Source organism: Musca vetustissima, unplaced genomic scaffold (genome assembly GCF_032173495.1).
Source record: "Musca vetustissima isolate MV318-11 ecotype Yass unplaced genomic scaffold, APGP_CSIRO_Mvet_v1 utg4359, whole genome shotgun sequence".
NCBI classification, from domain to species: domain Eukaryota; kingdom Metazoa; phylum Arthropoda; class Insecta; order Diptera; family Muscidae; genus Musca; species Musca vetustissima.
In genome coordinates, this window is record NW_026882006.1 from 161,680 (window position 1) to 185,120 (window position 23,441).

At 31.3% G+C, this 23,441-nt stretch overlaps 1 protein-coding gene across 1 annotated transcript in view; it reads left to right on the forward strand.

The window, feature by feature from the left end:
• Window positions 1-4,070: 4,070 nt before the first annotated feature.
• LOC133328099 (neurogenic locus Notch protein) overlaps window positions 4,071-23,441 on the forward strand; it is a 69,843-nt gene continuing 50,472 nt past the window's right edge. The window contains exon 1 of the mRNA XM_061536642.1: window positions 4,071-4,249. Within this exon, the coding sequence (XP_061392626.1) occupies window positions 4,132-4,249 (118 nt within the window). The 5' untranslated portion in view covers window positions 4,071-4,131. The remainder of the gene's footprint in view (window positions 4,250-23,441) is intronic.

Genomic DNA, 23,441 nt, shown 5'->3' on the forward strand with positions numbered 1-23,441 from the left:
AAATAAATAAAATAAATAATACAAATCGACAAGTTTTTTTTTTTAATTTCGGACATAGTAAGTAAATATTTGTCTTTGGATGTATTTTTTTACAAAAAAACATATTTGAAACGTTTCCTTTTTTGGGGCCCTTCTATGAGCAACATTGGCAATTCTTGGGTTGTCTGGAGATTTAATCTATATTTAGTTGCCAGATTGTAGATGATTGAACATTACGTTGCCTAACGCTTTTTTTGAGTACATGTTTTGAATTTCCCTTCGGATTCCTTTGCTAAAAAAATACATTGTGAACTTTTTTATTGTTATATAGTTTAAATAACAATAAAAAGTAAACATTTTTAATAAAAAAATCAAGAAAATGAAATATTGAAAAATATTACACAATTAAATTACAATGGGGCAACACACATTGCAACTTAAATTACAATATGGCCACACACATTACAACTTCAATATGGCAACACAAATCTATTTTTCAACCACCATTTTCGAAAACTCGAATCTGCATCTCGCATTTTTTGCGTCTCCCTATTCATTCAGAATAAGGCGAGAATGTGAAAGCGAAAAATTTTTTATATGATTGCGAATATCCAGAATAAGGCTGAATGAACATTACGTTGCCTCATGTTTTGAATTTACCTTACTAAAAAAATACATTGTGAACTTATCGTCTGTTTAGAACTCTCGAAAATTACAACTGGACTTTGATTGTCATGAATGAATGATTCATACACATGTCCTTTAGCAGATCAACCAACTGTGATTGTGGTTCCGCGATATTTTATTCTATTGCTTTAGTTTGTCACCACTTATTGTTATTAAAATTTCAAATATCAATGTGTGTTTAGAATCCGAATATTTTGGATTGTAAAATAACCCTCTAAACAGTACTCATGCTATTTTTTGTTCTAATCGTAATAGAAGTTCTGTTATTAAATTGACAAATGTCATTTTATGTTGCATACTTTTAGGCACACAAAAATAGCTAAAGGTTAAGACAGCCACTTTGTGATCTGAAAGCGTGAAATGTCAAGAAATGGGAGATATCTCGCATGTAAAAAATTTTTCGCTTTCACATTCTCGCCTTATTCTGAAAGAATGGTGGTTGAAAAAAAGATTTGTGTTGCCATATTGTAATTTAAGTTGTAATGTGTGTGGCCATATTGTAATTTAATTGTGTAAAATTTTTTAATATTTTTTTATTGATTTTTTTTATTAAAAATGTTTACTTTTTATTGTTATTCAAACTATATAACAATACAAATGTGAAATATCAATAATCCGCTGTATAAATGCTTTGTAATTAAAAGAAAATAAATTAAAGTTTAAAAATATGGCAACACATACCATAGTGCATGTGAAAAAGCTGTTCATTGTTTTGATGCAATTTGGTGCAACAACTACAATAGATTACAAATAAAATAACTTTTTTATGATGGCAAAAACACAACGAATAATAGGAAGAAATCGGCGATTGAATTAATTCACAGTTTATTTTTTCATTACATAATTGTGTGCATTTTTATTTAATTTCGATATTTTATCTACCTAAATTCTTAAAGTGGCCAGTTATGTTATGATTTGTTCCTCCTCCTTTATTTCTTCCTTAAATCATGCACACGATAATTTAAAAAAAATATTTGGTTCAGCATGCATCTTTATCAATATGATTTCCAATGGCATTTTATTTGTTGTTTTTTCAGTTAAAAATTTGCTTACTATCATTTAGAATATTCTAAATCGTCATAGAATAAGTATTGTGTAAATATTATTCATAAAAAATATTTATTACTTACAGGTTGTTTTTGTAAAATTCGAAACGAAACAATTCGAACGAATTACTACCAAACCTTTATTTATGTAAAAAATGTTTCTTGATTCAAAACAAAAATAAATGACATATTTTTCAAAACCAAGGAGTTTGGTCGTAAGTCACTCGAATTCGTTCGTTTGGAATTTTACAAAAACAGGCTGTTAGAAGGCATGCGTCTACAAGTTCTACAATTGAGTTCATGTATTAATTGTCAAAAAATTAAAAATTGCCATTGTGACGTATGCGTCCAGAGAATTTGAAACCCAAATTTCATATTCATGAATGAAAATAATATTTTTATTTCTTTTTCAAAGTATTATCTTCCGATTCTTTTTATGTTTAATCCATTTTAGTCGATTTTTTCATTATTTGAAATTGTGTTTTGCAATATTCATGGCATAATTATACAAGGTTCATAAATTTGCCTTTGACAGTATTCAGCTTTCAAAATTTAAATGAAAATATCTTCCTTTGAAATAATAATTTATATATATATTAATATTTTGAAGTTCCCTGTCTCTTTTCCATATTTACAAGACAGCCTCTAGAAATTTGACAAACATTTTAATATATGGTTTGTATCTATTGTCTACACAAAGTGTCGTTACAAACACGCCTTTATTTGTGTCATGATCATTGACAGAAGGCGTTTTTCAAACTTGTGCACCCTATTTCTATTGATTACAAAGAAGCAAATATTGTACACTTTCTTTTCATCGTCATACAATAATGTTTATTAGCTTGCTGTTTTATTGTTTTACTTTAAATGACAAATTTCCATTGTGTCCAAATGTCACTTTTAAAACTCTACTAACTAATGTTTACGGTTGGCAACACTGTTCACACAGTTGTGTTTGCAGGCACACACACAATTAGTTGGTTACTCACTCACTCATCCATGTACTCGCACCAAAAGTAACCAGATAAATATCAAACACACCACCAACAATGCTATCAAGAGAAGAATTCACTGTAAAGTCGTCGCAGAACCATCAACGTCCACGCATGCACGAAGAACGCGCGCACGAATTTCAAAAAAACAACAACAACAAGCAGCGCATCATAAGCACATAAAATAGTAGAGTAGCTAGGAAACAAACGAATGAACGCTTGCGCCGTGCAGAAAGAAACAAACAATTAAGGAATTTCATCAAAGAATAAGGAAGAAGGAAGCAGAGTAATTGTTTATTGTGGAAAATAAAAATAATGAATAAAAATAATTGAACAAAAACAAGTGGAAAATAAGCAAAAGAAATAATGAAAGACAGATTCAAAAATATTTTGTGTAACATTTAAAAATGGAATAATAGTGACAGTTGAAAACGTCTTTTGAAATAACTAGATTGTTTTGTGTGTGAAGAAAATAAATAACAGATTTAAAAAATATAAACAAAAAAATGTTAACATAAAAAAGCAAAAATATAAATTGTTTTATAAAAAAAGCTGTTGGAAATTAAAGGAAAGATCAAACTCTGAACCAATCAACAAAAACCTACCTATGGATTAAGCAGTGGTTTGAGTGTGTGTGCGAGAGAGTGTTGTGTGTACCATTGCCAGAGAGTCAGGAGAGAGAGAGGTGGTAAGGAGAACCGACAAGAGTGACACAAGAAAACCTGAAACCTGAAGAATTGACCATAATTTCGAAAAAGTGGTTTATTTTGTACGCCGTCGTTGTTGTCGTGTCGAAGAATCTTTTGCGCTGTGCTCTTTCGCTCGCTTACAACAAAAAAATAATTGTCTTTTTTTTTATTATTTTGTTGTACTATATATTTAATTTTATAGTGAAGTGCGGTGTGTGAGAATTTAACAAAAAAAATACCTAAAAACAACAAAAAATAACTGCGACAAAAAAAAAATCAAAAGAAAACTAAAGCTATGTGGCTAGCGACCACTTTTAAGGAACGACTTAAAGTCGTTTAAAAAATAGTTTGTTGCAAATTGGAAAGAAATAAGGAGAATTGTGTACAACAAAAAATTACAATAAAATAAAGTCAAAAAAACATTTTCCAAGGAGAACAAATATGAAAAGAAATTAAAACTCAAACAAATTTAAAGAAGTGCAAAAAATTTCCATATATTTTTTTTTTAATTGGCCAGCAACAACATTTTTTATAGATTGCAAAAAATAAATTACAACAAAAACACACCGAGAAAAAAATCATTTAAACTAACCTTAACGTTCCTTGTTCGTGGGTTAGTTTAAAGATTCCATTGGATACAGAGCCCCGAACATTAAGCGGCTGACTCGCTCGCTACTCCTGCCTTCATTTTTTTCTTTCTTTCACTCTACACCCAAGCAGCCACAAAACTGGATTATAATGTGGCTACTGGTTAAAAACCACACCTTTGCAAAGTCTGATATATTTTGGATAAAATATTTAACATTATGGTGCCTACTGATACCCTCCATATTAATTCAGGGAATTGCCGAAGCGGGTAAGTTAATTGAAATTATTTCATATTTGTAATTTTCCTTTTTTCAAAAAAGAAAAAAGTTTCTTGCCCTAAGGAATTGCTAGCTGCTGCTTATTCTTCTTCTTGCTATTTTTTGTCATTCCTTACACGAAAAATCACATTTAATTGTTCTCCATTTTGAAAATGCAATACATAAGTGTATATGTATGCGTGTGTGTGTATTTGTATCTTGCTTTAAAATCAAATCCATAAGATACTTTTGCTCAGAAACCAACCATCCAAACGACCGATCGACCAACATTCATACACACACATGCATACATACATCTACAAAGATAATTTACTGTTTTTATTGCTTTTTCTTGCAACTGCCACAACAAGTCTTTAAGAAATACACGCACACATTCACACACACAGGCATACCAGCAACAACAACAACATCTGAAAACAACGGCTTTACACAACACAAGTCTAAATCCCTACACACCGCGCTCTATGCCTGCCTGACTGCCCGTTTGATGATCATTGTAATTCCTTTGTACGTTGTTGTTTTTTATTTTTGTTGTTGTTGCTGTCTTTCTGTCTGTCTGTATCTTACTTGTTTCGTTTTCCTTTTTGTTCGTGTCTTTTATGGTTCTTTTTCAAGTACGGCTGGAATATTGGCTGGCTGGCCGCCGTGACGTTAGCCGAGACACTTACCACCCAAAAACAACAACATCAAACAACATGTACGAGTATGTATGTATGTGTGTCTGCGTGTTTTTGTACCGGGGATAAGTAAACAAGCAAAGGGAAAACCCGATTATAGTCGTTGTTCATTGTTGCCATAACTCTATTTGGTTAAGAGCCCGAGTTGTGTTTTTGTGAGTGTGTGTGTGTCGTTTAGGAATATCATTATTTTGTTCGTTAACCAGTTCGTGTTTCCTTTTTTATTTTTATTCCCATATTTCCTTTGAACCCTGTTTTTATATTGCTCTTTTATGAGTTGCTTTTATCTCTCTATCGACATTATCCATGATACATATGGGTTCGTTTATCATTGTGCCAAATTGTCAAGGAGAGTTTGTTGCTGTGCTATGGGGAAATGAGAGAAGAGTTAGTGAGAGGGTTAAACTAGGAAGTTGTCACTACTCGAATAGTAATAATAATGACATTTTTGTTAGAATTTAGACCACATATATTTCTAAAATGGATATGGAATAAGAGACTTTAAATAAAGTAATGTAAAATAAATAAAATTATCTAAAATAATCCCCACTGCACTAATTGGATGATAGGTGGCGGTGAGAGAGAGAGAGGCTTTAGAAGGAAGCTAGCCCCGTTTAATCAGAAATGTTATTGATGGCAAAAATAAAAAAATGTAAATTAATATAGAATTACTAAATACAGGCTTTAAAACATACATAGGTCAATTACTTTATTTTTTTTCTAAAAATTAAATAGAATGGGAATGTAAACAAAGTGAAGCATGCCTTTTAATTCAAAGAGCAACCGTTATTACTCATTGTCATTAACATTTAATAGAGAAAGAACCATTGAGATCATTAAAAATTAAATCACTTTGACAGATTCACAGTTATTTGTTGGAATTTAAAGGGCTTTTTGCTTATTCGAAAGAAATAATATTAGTTTTAAATAAAATTAAAAGGAAATTTTAGGTAGTTAAAACAGAAAAGGGATAGATAACCAAGTGATGTGTTTTATTTCAAGGTATATTTATGTCTAAATCAAACTACGAGAATAAAAAGGGGCAAAAATAAAAGTAAATCGTCGAGATTAGGCAATAAAAATTTAGTTTAGTTTTATTGTCTCAAAGAAAAAAATAGCATCAAAGGGAATTGAAATTTAGTGCATTTTCAAAATATTTAAAATAAGATATAAGGAATATAGGAATTTGTCTGAAGTGGATAGGTGAAATAAACATTATTGATGCAGTATTGAAGTATTTTCATTGAGTTTCAAAATAAATTGTGGAATGCATGCAAAGATAGTATTGAACATTAAAAAATATTTTATCATTTAAATAACAAATATTACTCCATAAAAATTAAAGAATTAAAAATGTTTCACATTTATGTTTTAAGAGTATAAATGAAAATATTAAACATTTATGCCCACAATAATTATATAATGGAAACCAATAAAAATTCACAACAAATCCACTATTTATTATAAGAGTTATACTATTGTGAAATTTTAAAAAAAATATCGAGGAAAGTAGTTAAGGAGTTAAAATGTAATTTAGAATTTTTCCTCGCTTCTACTCCCCTTTAAATTTTATTTATTTATGAATAGTTTCTAGTATTTATTTTTCTTTTCTTTTTCAATATTTTGCTAGATATTTTTGTTCTTACCTGAATTTTGCTGTGTTTATTTTGTAATGTGATATTTTTATAGACAGGTGTATTTCTTACGAGTGTACCTGGCTCTTAAGTAATTACACATTTATACTGAAATTCTATTCCTTCAATTTTTATACATATTGCTTATAAAGTAGTTAGTATTATGAGAAAATAAAAGTAAATAGGAAAAAAAATCCAGGAGTATAGTATTGATAGAATTGTTGAAATAAAAATTACTTCATGGCAGTGTTGGCTAGGGTGATTGTTCCCCGGAAATTGATTTTTTATACAAACAACTTATTTTTGCAATAAAAACATTTCATATTAAGCTATTAAATATTTGTAATTATATTTCTATTTATTATAGTACGTTTACATTGTACCGGATTAGGTTAATTTTTTAGCTCAAAAATTACCACAATTTTTCAAGTAACTGTTAACGATCTAAGGAATCATAACTGATATTATGAGCCATTGGCGGTTTCACTGTTAATTCGTGTGTACATCATCATTATGCCTGAGATAGGCATTTTAACAGAATGATTTTTATTAAACTATTCCTAGGAGTCAACACTAAACATTTTTTGAATTTATTATACGTAAAATAGACTTATCCAAATAACTATTAACGATCTAAGGGAACATAATTGATATAATGAGTGATTAGAGGTTTCGGAGTTTGTGCGTAAAACAGTCTCTCTACTGGACATTGGGTTGTTTTTTATTTTTTCTAATAAATTTATTATATCTAGAATTATCCAAGTAACTTTAAAGATATAAGGGACTTGATTGAATTGATGATTTCTTAGTGGCTTCAGAGTTGCAGCCAATTTATGAACATTTTCAAACGAACAATTTCGAGTCAACATCATACAAACATTTGCTAATGTAAAATTGTAACAAGCCACACGAGTTCGTTAAATCCTTAAAATTTTATAGAGAAAACTTATTAATTCTTAAAAAAGGCTCGTCAGTATATTTTAATATAATATTTCATCCAAGTAACTGTTAACGATCTAAGGAACTAAATCTGAAAAACACAGAATTTGCCAGTTGTAATATTTTTTAATGTTTCTAATATTTTTCCCTTCTTGATTTCAAAACATGTGGTTAATGTAATCCAAGTAATTGTTAACGATCTAATAAATCCGGAGGCTCCCTGTTATTTCCTGAATACATGGAGATGTATAAAATCTCTTTAAGTCTTCCTTTTAGATTTATTATATTGTCTTTTTTATTTTAGACAGATATCTTTAAACCTTTTTTTTTTCTAAATTGTAATGGAATTTCGGTACTATTTGATGTTTTAGTGCTTCTTCATTTTCAAAATATAAATAATTCTTTTCAATTCTTGAAATTTCACATTTGATGGAAACATTTGAGGCCTATATTTTAGCCCGATCCCCCCAGACAACACTAATTGTCCGTTCTCAAAATGTTTGTTTAAACATTTGAGATTTATTACTAGTTAACACCTTATTTTTTTCTCTAACTCCTTAAAATACCCGACAATCAAATCTATTGTCCACAAACTACAAACATTTTTGTATGTTTCTAATTAAAATCGTATATTATTACGAGCAATAAATCTAAGACAACTGGCCGTTAATTTAATTATCACTTAAATGTTGAAGAAAAAATTAACTAACTACTGTTTCAAAACAAAAAAAAAGAAACGTGGTAATAAATTCTTAGATACCAAGAAGAGAATTCAAAGAAATCTCAGGAAAAAACAAACATTAACAAATCTTGACAAAATGCAGCAACATAAATAAAAAACTTACAACTTCCATAACAAGTATTTATGTGTACATGTAGTGGAATGTATTTATGACATTTTTCTTCGTCTTCTTGTTCTAATTCCAAAAGCCAATAAAAAAATGTACCAAGGAACCACAAAAATTGCCTTACACAAAAGTGCAGGCAACGAGCGAGAGATAGAGAGAGGTGGTAATTTTTTTTGTTTCCAAAGAACCCACAGAAGGCAAGCTTCAAACTTTTAACACAGAGTTTCTTAACAAAATGAATAAATAACGCACAGGGAATGAAAATACAAAATAACAACAACAACAACAAAACATTATTTGTATACAACAATATATGACGACGATCGACGGGTTGACTGTCTGTCTGCCTGCTTGGCCATCTAAGTCCGTAACTCACGCACAATATTTTTTGTATTAGAAAAAAACGAGATGACGGACAAAGAAACTCAAATACACACAGACACACACCCAATTATAAGAAAATTGCTGTAAGGACAGACATGTAGAGGGTCGCGTTCGTTCATTTGTTCACTTGGCCTGGCCATCATCTAACAGACAACAAAAGCCAAACCCTGTCTATCCAACCAACCAACCAACCTCGTCTTATAAACATTTATGATGCCGCCTTTACCTTTTTTTAATGTTTGGTCTTTTTTTAACGTCTTTTTATTATTTCTTCTTCTTTGTCGTCTTGGTTGTTTTTTCTGTGTTTTGCCCTTCTACTTCTTGGTGTTGTACAAAATTTGTTTTTGTTGCTTCCCCGTCATAATATGATCAACATTACCACCGGGTTTTTTGTTGTCATCCATTTTTTTTGGCTTATTCTTTTATATCTTTGACTTATTCCGGGTATTTCACATGTACACAAAAATAAATTATAAAAAAAAAACAAATTTATTAAAGGAATATAGAGAGAGAGAGAGAGAGAGAAAAATCAACAATAAAACAATTTCAATGTTCAATGACGGATATTTACCTACAATTAATATTTTTACAAAAGACGACATGGTCAACAAACGATTTAAGGGGGAAAATAAAATATAAGCGGCAAAAATTTGTATAAAAGTCGGGTTATCTGTCAAAATTTGAAAAATATACCATTTCTCGATTTTTTTATTTTCTTTTATAAATTTTTTTATTGTATCAAATTTATAAAATAAAAATAAACAAATCGAGTAGTAGAATATTTTGTTAATTTTTTTATTTTCCAATGTTTAATTGAATTTATATGGTATTGATAGATTTTTATATTTATTTTTAATTTTGTTTATATTTTTTAGCTCTAGAATTACCACAATTATCCAAGTAACTGTTAACGATCTAAGGAACCATAACTGATATAATAAACCTTTGGCGACTTTTCTGTTAATTCGTGTGTACTTAGGCATATCCCATATATATATATATATATATATATATATATTTGAGATGAACCGAATAACATTTTATATGAAAAAAATCATAACTGTTAACAATCGAAGGACCAAATCTGATATAATAAAACCTTGAAGAATTTTCAAATAAACAAAATGGAGGAATTCATCGACACCGGTTCATGTTATTTATTACTAAACCTCGATTTTGTATAAACAACTTTGTTTTGGAATTTTTTTTTAATGTTTAATTTTCGCTATACGTTTATCAATTATTTTAGCTCTAGAATTACCACAATTATCCAAGTAACTGTTAAAGATGTAAGGAATCATAACTGATATAATAAACCTTTGCCGGTTTTACTGTCAATACGCGTGTATCTCGGCATCCTTAGAGAAACAAAACATATTTTAGCATTTTTTCTTAAATACTTATTTATTTGCCTGACCTATCCGTTGAGTCCAATTTTCGATGAATCCTTTGAGCTTTTCAATCGATAACTGGCTAATGACGCGTAATGGTTTCATAAGAGTCCTAAAATGAAGCGGGTTTGTTCGCATACATCTTAGATTTTATTCCCGCGAAGAAAAGGTCGAAGGGACTTGATAACCAATTGACCGAACCAAACCCTGATGTTATCTTCTACCCGAACTATCTGCTCCCAATAAATCCATTGATTGATGCGATGTCTGGGAAGTGGTGCCTTCTTTTTGAAACCAAACATCGCCGATATCTCAAGCTTCAAATTAATGTATTTAATAGTCATGATACGATAATATTCACTATTGATGGTTACGATCTCAGGGGTGCAATTTACAAACAACATATATGAACCGATGATTTAACCGACCCACAAACCAACACTTGCGGTTCTTCATCAAAATACAGACATTAGGCTTTTTTATATACCAAAAAAATAATTCATCTTGAAAACGTCTGATCGAATGATTTTTCTCAATATTTTGAGTAACTCCATCTAGCTTTTGATCTCTTCCAGAACCTGCAGGAATGTGCATAATACGATAACAATTTTTCCTTTATGATATCGGAAAAAATAGTTCAAATTAGCAGATTCTTGCAGTACGGGAACCAAACATTTATTTCTCAATGCTTCATTTTTTAAGATCACTACTTTCGAAAAATTCTACATAACTTCACAACATTTTGAAATCCAAAGTCATTGGTGTGGATCTTCTATTTCAAAAAAAAAAAAAACATTTTAATTAATTTATTTTTTATGAAGGTATAGTTCATTTGCGGAATTATATTTAGAATTTTAATTTACAACTTTTCAAATTTATAAAAAATAAATGGAAACAAATTTCAATGTTTAGAAGGTCGTGAAGTCAACTTATTAAATTATTTCAAAATGCTTAAGTCAATTTTTGTAATTGTTTTGAGGTATGGAACATTTGTTCCTGTTTGTTTTCATTTTAGTATTTGTAGTTGACAATAAATTTCAATCCGAATATGTTTCAATATTTTCCGAATATGTTTAAAAAGATTCCATCTATTTTTGTCACATTGTGTTCATAACGTTGAAAAATTATTTACCTTTCACACCAAGGCAGGCAAAAATGTTACACCTCTATAATAATATATAACTGTTGTGTTCACCTTTTTAACGTGTGTACAATAAAATTTACATATGGTCATAAAAAACATACAAATACGAAAAAAATATCACATGTTGTGCAAAAAAAGGCAAATAAAAAATCGGTTGCCTTACATTGTTTGTTACACGGACACACATTTTTGACCCATGGAGACTTCATAAATCTTCAGGTTTTTAGGCCTTTTTTAATTTTTTTGTTGGTGGTAATTTGAGATATTTTTAATGAACGATGAAGACTGATGATCTTTTTGTAAATATACCTAAAAAATCACTACCCAAAAAAGTATAGCTTAATTTTGGTACACTTATGGAAAAAAAGGATGGCTGATCTGACAAAAAAGATTGGCTGGCTGGCAAGTATGAAGAAGTATCAAATGTCAACAACTTAAAACACTTGCCACCATATGTTTTTTGAGGTATGGAAACACGTTAATATTATATTTTAACATCATTTGTTATTTTGTCTTCTTTTAGCTGCTGTTGATTTTTTGGTAGCTGTTGAAATTTCTTGCAAAAAAAAAAAAAAAAAAAACATTTCACTGCATTTTGTGGTGATAATTAATTGCTTATCATAAAGTAGTGAGATGTTACAATATTTCTTGTGCCATCAATACCAGTTTTCATTTATTGCCAAAGATCATTTCTTATTCGCTGAGGATGATTATGTTGGCATCTTGTAATGTGTCAATGTATAACATGGTTACATTTTTCCTTCTTCCTTGCTTAATTAATAAAGAGAAATTTTGTTTCCATACGACAGCTGAGGGTTTTCCAATAATAAATTATCTTACATACATACACACACACAACACGTATAGTCATAAAGTCAAAAAAGGGAAGGAAGCGCCGAAGGGTGTCTTAAAGTAGGAAATTATCTTTTTTTCCTTCTAAATTTAGTTGATTTTGAAGGTCATTATTTTTAATCGTTTTTCATAATTTCTAACCATGCATGAAAATAACAACAAAAAAGGCCATACCACCAAACATGTGTGTATTTGTTTCGTTGAGGATCCTTTAACAACAGGAAACAACATTTTAAAAATAAACACACACAAGCACACTCTCCAAAGAATTCACACAAAAAACAAACACAGCAATTTGATATGCTCTCGCTATAGGTAAATTTCCGTAAAGAATATTAAACTATACTCGGTGTGTGTAAGAGGATATAGTACCCACATTACTACACACACACTGTGCATTGCATTACTGTGTGTGCTTCTGTCTCCCATAATAACACTTAAACGCAACAACAACAACGAGAATTACATTCTGTTATTCCTTTTAGTTGTTGTTATTATGATACTTTTGTAACCGTCAAAAAACGCCAAGCCATACTTTAACCACTCACCTCACCACTCACTCTCCCCACTGCTGCACATGTACACAGGGCATTACGGTTCACCCTCTCTGTGTGTGCAATAAGTACTCTACACATGAGCAGCATACTCATAACAATTTGTGATAGATACACACGCATACACATGGAGAGAGAGAGAGACAGCCCCAGTGAGTAGAGTGGGCACTTAACGGACAAACAACAACAAAAAAATGCTTGCATATGCATTGCCGCGTCACACACAGCCGTATGGTTGTTTTTTTGTTTTCTAAAACACAACAGCTGTCGTTTTTCCTGCAACAGCAACAACACCGGCAAGGATAATGAAATGGAAAATTTTCATTTTTCGGGAAATAGATAAGGACTTTGAGAATATTCTCTAGTCTGGATTGTTATTTAAGTGTTGGGTTATTTTAGTTTTTTTTGTTTTCTAGTGAGAGTGTGTTATAGTGAGCAAATGCAATTTTTGATTGTTGTTATTGTTGTTGGTTTCGGCAATGTCAGTAGAGGTAGGCAAAAAAGAAAAAACAATGTGGTGATGCATGAATAACGGAATATTTTGTAATGTCGTAAAAAATATTAGGGAGAGAGGGAGAGTAGAGACGTCATTATTCATTATGAGTGGCGTAGAATATTGTGACATGTGTGAATTGATCTAGGAAAGAATTTAGGCAATTTTGATGTTGAAAATGGTAACAAAATTAAAAATATAATTAAATTAGGGAAACATTTAATCAAAAAATATGGTCTAGTTGAATTTTTAGATGCTTTTTGCAAATGACTACAAACAAGTTTGATGGAGAGAAAGAGAGAGTGGTGTCAAATGGGAGCTTTTCTGTGAATAACAATTTAACGAAGACAAGAAAATGTAAATACACACGAATAAAGGAATATTTGTGATGTTTTAAATATTATAAAAAATTTAATTTAAAATTTAAAAAGAGGCATGAGGTTGTGTGGGAGGCGTATAGATAATATTGGGACATGTGAGAATTAATACAGGGAAAAATTACGCAGTTTTGCATTAAAAATATTATTAGAAAAATGGCAATAAATTCTTTAATTTTCTTTATAGAAAAAAGTCTGATATTTTGAAAACAACTAAAAGATATATGCATTTTATTTTTGTAGTATATAATTCCTAATCAGGATTTTGAAACTCGGTTTTTGGGAACCATTGAACCACACTTAAAAATCTTCGACCCTACAAAAAATATTGATAATTCTATAACTGTGGGATTTATTTTGCCAATATTAGCATGTCATTCCTTCCACTGAGAAAATCTTTTGATATGGATTGTTGTGGCGAAACACATTACCGCATTTTACAACATTTGTAATATCAAACCAAATGGAAATATGTAAATTGATATAGGCAATAATTTTATTCTCACATCATATGATACGAGAAAAAGAAGACACAACTAAATTTGCAATAAAAAATATTTTCTCATCAGTTGACAATATCTAATCATATTGTGAATTGAGATTAATTAGCATTCATTAGACAGGCAGCCAATGTTGATTTTTCTTTTTTTTCCATAGCATGAGAACTCTGAAAAACCCCACAACCCAACTGCTTTGGGAAATTCTTGTAACCAACTTACCACACCACAAAGATGACATGAAATGTTAGCATCCATAGAGTTACTCAATATGACAGTATTTTAGTGGTGTGGTGGTGTACCGAAGATAAGTTTTATAATAATCAGAAAATTCACTAACCCTTGATGAACTATTTCCATTTACCAGTATAATATTTGCAAAAAAATAAAACGACACCACAACAACAAAAGTGTCAATTGTACTAAACCGGAAGCCCTCTAACTGGCTGGCTGATGTCGTAGTCTATGGATTCAATTGAATGATGAAACCATTACACCATCATCAGAAGCAGCATCATCTGCACCACCAACACCATCACCACTTGTATTTCGATGCTCGCTGCTGTAGCATAACAAGAACGCAGATCATTGATCTGCTGATGCTGCTGCTGCCGTTGCTACTCGAACAAAACAATACCTTCCACTTAATACAATTTCAAGTACTTTCTGCCATCGTTTTCATTATTGTTATTATTGGATCGAAGCATCCCTTTTTGTTGTTGTTGCTGTCCTACACACTTCTGCAATATCCAATATATTTACATATGGCGGACTGGACTGGGCTGGGCTTAACAAAATGAAGTACAGATGACAAGTACGCTTAGCTAGTCGAGTGTCAATGGCGTCGGCGGAGAGATAATTCCTGCAAGTGCCATGAAAAAATAAACTCTATTGTTGTTGTAATTGTAATGAACTGTTAATTTTTGAAATGTGTTCTCCTTCGTCAATACGAGGGTCATACGGGAGAAGAGGTCCTGGGTAAATAAATATGTTCTTCTTAGAAAATAGAGAAGAAGGAATGGTACTTCTTAGGACTATCTTAGGACTATGGTACTTCTTAGGACATTTTCTCGTTGGTATATTAATAGCTCTGAGGACCACTTGTTTATTATTCACAGAATATCACCTTGTCTCACCTTGTTTCATAGAAGATCTTCATTCCGGAAATCTTCGTAGAAATCCCGACCTTGGCTTAATTGTGAATGACAAAAGGGCTTCATTTTATTCTCTCCAAAGAAGGCCAAAAGGACTTCTCAAGAAAAAAAGTACAATATCGGGTCCTTAGGAGATAAACATAAGTTCTGCATAGAAACCGAAAGCGTTCTCCCTGAAGAAGCCAATGGGAGTTTTCTTCAGAAGACTAAGAGGTTTCTACTCCCATCGATTTATTTCAGCGGCTACATTTTTCAACTGAGACTGGCTTCCGATGGAAGACCAAGGGGGTTTCTTTTTTTCTTTAGAGTATCAAGAGGTCTTCTCATTAAAACCCAAGAGGTCATATTCTTAAATGATCATGAGGACATATTCTTAGAACATCAACAGGTCTTCGCCTTAGAAGACCAAGAGTTCTTATTAGAACACCACGAGGTTTTATCTTTAGAAGACCTTGAGGTCTTCCCTTTAGAAAACCAAGAAGCCTTCCCCTTTTAAAGACCAATATTTCTTCTCCTTAGAAGATCAAGAATTATTCGCTTTGGAACACCAAAGAGGTCTTGCCTTCTCAGGTCCTTCTTCTTAGTAGGCCTTGATGTCTTCTTTTCAGAGAAATCTTGAAACATTCTCCTGATTGACATCCCTTTAAACATCAAGAGACATTCTCCTGAGAGTTCAATATCCTCTCTTTAAAACAGGCATGCTTACCCATATACGCTACCGTAACTGAGGGTCGATGAGTAAACACATTTTCTCCTGATTGACATCCCTTTAAACATCAAGAGACATTCTCCTGAGAGTTCAATATCCTCTCTTTAAAACGTCAAGAGAACCAAGAGGTCATCTTCTTAGAATACCAAGAGTTCATCTTTTTAGACCAAAAGGTCTTCCCTTTGGAAGTCCAAAAAGTCTTTTTAGAAGAACAGGTCTTCATCTTCTTAGAAGACCAAAGGGCTTCTCTTTGGAAGTCCAAAAGGTCTTATTTTTAGAAGAACAATAGGATCTATCCTTAGACAATTAATAGGTTTTCTCCTTGGATGATCAAGAGCTATTTTCCTTTGAAGACCCAGAGGTCTTGTTTATAGAATATCAAGAGGTCTTAATTTTAGAAGACCAAAAGATTTTCTATTTAGAAGATCAAGAAGTATTCTCTTTAGGAGATCAGGACGTATTTTCCTTTGAAGTCCTAGTGGTCTTAATTTTAGAAGACCAAAAGGTTTTCACTTTAGGTTTTTAGTAGACCTTGATGACTTTTTTTCACAATTTTTTATTGACTCACAATCTTTTTTCGAAAAGTAAAAGACCATCTCTTTAAAAAATCAAAAGAACTTTTCCTTCGAAACCCAACTACTTTTCACTGCCCATTTTTTTCTTCTGGCTTTTTTTTAATTTTTTAAATGTCCTTTCCCATAACTTATATCTTCAATCCTCGTATCTCAAATGTATGTAAAAATAAAATTATAAACAATATTTCTAAATTATTTAAATAAACAATAGTTTTGCACTGTATCTCTCAAGAGTGGTGGTTGGAAAGTGTTTAGCATGGCACTCACACTCCCATAACAACCCCCTCCTCTCATTCGATTAGTAGTCGATGTCGCTTCCCATATACGGTGTCTCTCCCTCTCTCTCTGTCTCTGTGTATTATGTTGCGGTTGAACTTTATTCATTCCAGAGCAGTGCAAACAAAATATCAATGTACATTTTATTTATGTATGTATGTGAATAGACATGTACGTGCAAGGCTTACATAGAAGAAGTAGAAGAGCAGATGATGAAGAAGTAGAAGAATGAGGCTTTGAAGAGAGGGCGGTGGTTGGTTGTTTGGTGGTGGCGGCAAAGCAAGCCTTGTTTCCCACGAATATTTCTGCTTCATTGAAGTATAAACAAAACCAGCAACAACAACGACAACAACAATGTATGGCATGAAGTGGAGTGGTTGTTGTTGGGTTGTGGAGTATGAAGGCAGGCATATCAATATTGGTTTGCGGCATTTGTTGTTGTTGTTACTGTTATTGTTATTATTACAACAATTCAAGTGTTATGTTAGTTAGCTCAAGCAAGCACTGCTCTGCTCTACTCCACTCCGGTATTGAATTGTTTAAAACACCCGCTTGTGTTTTTTGTTATTGTTTTTATTTTTTTTTTGGAAAAATATTAACAAGTAGTTTAGTGTAGTTTACTCATCCTCTTTACCCAACCCTCCTTGTAAACCTCTTCCTCTTTTGGAAGTTCCATTGTTGTTGTCTTTATGGGCTACGCCGTCCGCAGTGGCGCGTTGGCGGTAAAGTGATAATGTCATAACCCGCTTTAATTTGTTTTTCTTGGTTTTTATATTGCTATCAATAACATCGCCAATTGGATTTAGGGTTTTTTTTCTGGGAGGGGGAGGGCAGTAAGCTTTTTTTCAATAGGGTTTCTTATGCACAAGTAAGGGGTAGATCAGCGCCTTTGTTTAATCACATAAAATAAATGAATTATTACATTGTATTGAGGGTAATAATTGCTTGCAAATTTGATGTATTTATTTGAACTTGAATTTCCATTTCGTCCGAGGCTAAAGGTTATCGGGTTTGCGGTTCTTATCATGTCTTCTATTAACGTATGCAATTTCTGATAGCGTCAAAAAATTGCACAATAATGCAACGTTTTGGGTTAATTATAGATTCTTCATTTTTTAAAATCGGTTTTAGGTATATGAAACCCGGATTTTCGGTTCAGCATAACCGGGTTTTCGGTTCACCAATAATTATTTTTAATTTTTAAAGCTGGATTCTTCTCTAAGAATAAATACCAATTTATTCATAGAACCGGCTACATTTTTAACAGCGGGTTTGATCGGATTTGGAGTAAATTTATTAAATATAATTATTTTGTGGAAATTTTATTATTTTTTTAGATGAAAACAATTGTCACAGGTTAATGAACCGGTTAGATTTTTACAGCGGGTTTCAATCTTACGGATTTTGAGTAACTGCATTGTGTTTTCTTTTAATATTTTTTTTTAATGAAAAATTCACATTCTCCAACCGGAGAACCGGTTTTTTTATCTATTTATTGGAAACGATTTTTAATATCTTTGAACCGGGTTTAGATCATTTTGAAATAGTTATGGGTTAATACTCAACGAAAAAATTATATCACAGCAAATTACTATTTCTCTAAGGCATTTAGTGAGTTTTTTTTTTAACCTTTGTTGAGAATCTTATAAACCGGTTTTATAAATCATTGAACCGGATTTATATACTGACAACTTTAATATGTTTCATTTGTATGATAAATTAAATTATAAATAAATAGTTGATAGAGGAGAAATGAATTATTTTTTAAAGGAAACCGGTTTGAGAACCTTCAAACCAAAGTATGCCTAATTTTTATATAAGATTATAATTCATTGATATTTTTAAAATGTGTGCATCAATGTTTTTTTTCAACCGGTTATATATTATATACGAACGGTTTTTGGTCGATTTGTAAATGAAGTACAAAATAAATTCAATTTACTGTTGTTTATGATTTCTAGGCCATCGTTTTGGATTTTTTCCGATTGAAGTAAATAATTTTGAAACCGGATCTAATGAATCTTTGAACCGGGTTTGGGAAACTTTGAACCTAATTATGCTAATTTTTTTGTATAGAATTACAATATTTTTACATTACATTCGTATTGGTAATCATTCGACATAAAATTTAATATTTTTGAAACGGTTTTGTATTAATTACAATCGGTTTTTGGTATATTTTCTTGTAAATATTACTATACTATGCTAATTTGTGGGAAGAATTGCAATTTATCTACATTACATTAGTATTTTAAATTATTCGACATCAATTTGAATACTTTTGAGACGGGTTTGTATTGATCACAACCGGTTTTTGGGTTATTTTGTTATAAAAATTACAAATTACATGAATTTTGTGGTATTTTGTGAATTCTAGTTATAAGTTTCAGTATTTGGGAAATTAATTATATACTTTTGAAACCGGTTTTATGTATACATGAACCGTTTTTTTTTTTGAACCGGTTTTATGTATACATGAACCGTTTTTTTTTTGAACCGGGTAATATTAAAACGAATAAAAAAGTAAATTTGGTTAAAATATATATAAAACATATATTTTTTAAAATTTTGAAATATTTCCATTATACCCCTTCAAGGAAACTTGTGTCCTCTTCCAATGTTTGGTGGGTGGCCTGGCGGCCTCAACCCATATTTCTACCACAAAATAAAAAAAAATATTCGATTTTTTTTTACTATATGTGGGATACATTCTCATATCTAATTAATTTTTGTTCACATAAAACCACTAATTGTTGTTTTTAATACATTTTTTTTTTTATTTTGCACCGACCCCAGGGAATTATTGAAATACACCAAAGTGTCCGGGTAGGTTATCACAATTTGTGTGTGTGTGTGTTTGATATAAAATAAAAACAAATGTGGTAAACATAACAAAAATTTTTGATTTTGTTTCGAGCATGTTTAAACATGTTTACAATATTATTATTTGTTTTGCTGATAGGGCGGCAAACATATTCTTAAGTCAATTGCCCCGATTAGCTGTGGTCAAACGTCTCATAATTAGTTGGTCGGGAAATCACAACCAATTTGTTGTTGTTATGATACGACAATGCCGCCAACAACATGTCATATCGTCACCTATCACATTTTTAATATGTATGTACATATGTATGAATATTTTCTTATTGCTGCTGCTGGCTGGCTGGTCCAAACACTTTGCATCGTTTTGTCCGCCCCGCCTGTCGTTCGTATGCCTTGTGTCGTTGCTGATAAGACCGTGAGAAATTTGTGGTTGAAATTCCATTTTTCCGTTTTCTTGTTGTTGTTGCTGCTGTCGATTGTGTTCCTGCTGCAGCTTTCTTAAAATACATCCCAGATGATGCGATACTAGGTATTGTTGTTTACTACAACAATAACACTGAAAAAGAAAGAAATGTGGAACTCTTTACTGTTGTGCTTGTTGTTGTTGTTATTGCAGTTGGACAAATATTTGGGTGTGCTTTAGATAATGTTGGTGGATACAATTTTCCCATATATAATGATGATGTTGTTGTTGTCATTGTATCCCCAAAAACCAATCTTAATACAAATGCAACAATAATAACAAAAACAACTATGGATTAGATTAGGTGGACAACATCTGTTGAGAGAAAAAATACCGTCTTATAACAATACCTTGCTATGAAGAGAGTGAGAGGGAGATGGAGAGAGGGTATTTTGTCTGTAATGATTTCGGCATGAACCAATTTACTATGTATGATTACCAAAATTCTGTCCATTTTTTGATCACCTCCAAAATTTTCCCACCCATTTTCTCCTCTCTATTAATTTGTTAATTAATCTCACTACAAAACTAATTGTTGAACAATTAAAATATTATCCAACTAAAGAATTATGTTATTATATTAGCATTCTACATCTAATTGGCTGACTGGCTACATGTTCATGTCTGCTTACATTTGAAACGCTTTATGGCAGCCCAAAAAAGCATGACGCTTATTTTACACCTGTCATCATCAAGTATTTACCGTGTAAATTAAACAATGTTTACATGAAGTAGAAAATAATAAAAGAACCAAAATGGTAACGATTTCAGGCATCACCGATAGAGCGTTAAAACACCGGCAACAAAAACAACAACACCAAGCATATGTGATAAACGGCCACCCACTTGGTGGGCAAACACCGCTCATCATACATTCCCCATTGGAGGTTGGAGTTACTTTTTTTGTTGTTGTTATACAAATTTGGAGCATAACACTTTTACGCTGAGTGAAGAGCATGCCTACAAATGTAGGTAGATATGTGCAGTAGTGTTATATGTATGTCAGTAAATCAGATATAATTCAACTAATTCATTATTACAATGCTGTTTACACATGTGTAAACCATTTACCAACCAACAAAAAAAAAAAAAAATCGGCTACCAACTTCATTTCCATTGAGCGTAACCATTTTGTACCTGATAGCATATAACGTCCAACAAATTTTTTCAATTATATTGAAATATTTAAAAAATGTTGTTGTTATTTTTAAAATGTTTTCATGGTTTGTGAGCAAATGAATTAATTAAAAATTGAAGAAAAAAGGTAGAACAATTTTAGGCGCAATTAAAAATAAGAATTTGTGAGTCATACGAATATAAATAGGGTACTCCGGTTTTTGTGATATTTATTTTGCATACAGATTTGTTTTGTTTGGAGTCTAATAGTAAAATTTTTTGAAGAATATTTTCTCAATTGGCATCAAGACGCTACAACAAAATCTTCGAGGTCAAAAATTCAAACATTTTTTGTTAAAGAAATTATGTTCCTTTTTTTTATAACCTCAAACTTTGTGTATGTATTTCTTTTTTAGTTATAATAGTTACAGATTTCTCATGGTTGGCGACCTTTAACCAAATTTAATGGGGAATATTTTTTCCATTTTCCTCTACAACAGAATCTTCGGGGTCAAAAATTCAAAATTTTTCGATTAAAGAAATTTTCATCTCTTTTATGATAACCTCAAACTTTGTGTATGTTTTTCATGGTAATTTTTAATAGTCACAGTTTTCTCTTGTTTGGCGACTTATAGCCAAATTTAATGAGGAATATTTTTTCCATTAGTACCACTTTTCTAAAATGTGTTCCTTACGGACATTTTGGGACTAAATCGAAATAACTTTGAAATTCTCTACAAACAATTAATTTTAGGTGTCCAATTTTGGAAGCGATATTTCAGTGTTATTTATTAGAACTAGAATTGTCCGTTGGTCGATGACTTATAGTGGAAGCTAGTGGAGAAAATGTTTTTCATTGGCACCAAGACTCTACCACAAAATCTTAGGGGCCAAAAATTTGTCATTAAGGAAATTTGCTCATTTTCATTATAACCTCAAACTTAGTGTATGTATTTCATATTTAGTTATAATAGTTAGAGTTTTCTTTTGGTTGGCGACTTATAGTCAAATTTAATGAGGAATATTTTTTCTCTTAACACCACTTGCCAGAAATCTTTTTTGAGGGACATTTTGAGATCAAATTCCGACCAATTTTTAAATTAACCAGAAAAAAAATATTCCTTTGATTTTCCTATTTTCGAAGTGACATTTTATTGATATTCAGTTCAGATACCGCTTTCTCTCGGTTGGTGACTTATAGTGAAATGTGACGAATAATATTTTTCTCCTTGGCACCACTTCCCAGAAATCATTGCCTAAAAGACATTTTGGGACTGAATCGAAGCATCGCAAGTATTCACTAGAAAAACACATTTCTTTAGCAGTCATATTTCGAAATGATATTTTATCGTTATATAGTTGAGATACAGTTTTCTCTTCTTGACACCACTTGCCAGAAATCATTTCTTGAGCGATATTTTGAGACAAAATGTAAATATCCTTGAAATTCACAAAAAATAAAAAAATATTTCTTTCCTTGTCCTATTTTCGAAGTGATATTTTAGTGTTATATAATTGAGATACAGTTTTCTCTTGGTCGGTGGCTTATAGTGAAATTTAATGAAGAACATATTTTTCATTGACACCATTTCCCAGAAATGATTTCTTGAGCGATCTTTTGAGACAAAATCGAAATATCCTTGAAATTCACTAGAAAAAAATATTTCTTTACTTATCCTGTTTTCGAAGTGATATTTTATTGATTATTAGATGAGATACCGCTTTCTCTTGGTTGGTGCCGCCTTATAGTGGAATCTAATGGAGAATATTTTTCCCTTTTGCACCACTTCCCAGAAATGATTTCTTAAGGGGCATTTTGAGACTAAATCGAAAAAGTCTCTGAAATTCACCAGAAAAAAATATTTCGTTAGTTGTCCTTTTTTCGAAGTGATATTTTATTGTTATATAATTGGGATACAGTTTTCTCTTGGTCGGTGACTTGTGGTGAAATTTGATAAAGAATATTATTCTCCTTGACACCACTCCCCAGAAACCATTGCTTAATGGACATTTTGAGACTAAATACGAAACTTAGCTGAAATTCACTAGAAACAAAAATTTCTTTAGTTTACCTACTTTCGAAGTGTGATTTTATTGAGATTTAGTTGAGATATCGCTTGCTCTTGGTCGGTGACTTATAGCGAAATTTGATGAAGAATATTTTTTCCATAGATATCACTCCCCAAAAAATACATCTTGCTGGACCAAATCGATAAAAACGGAAATTATCGAGAAAAACACATTTTTTATGTAGCCCTATTTTGGAGAGAAATATA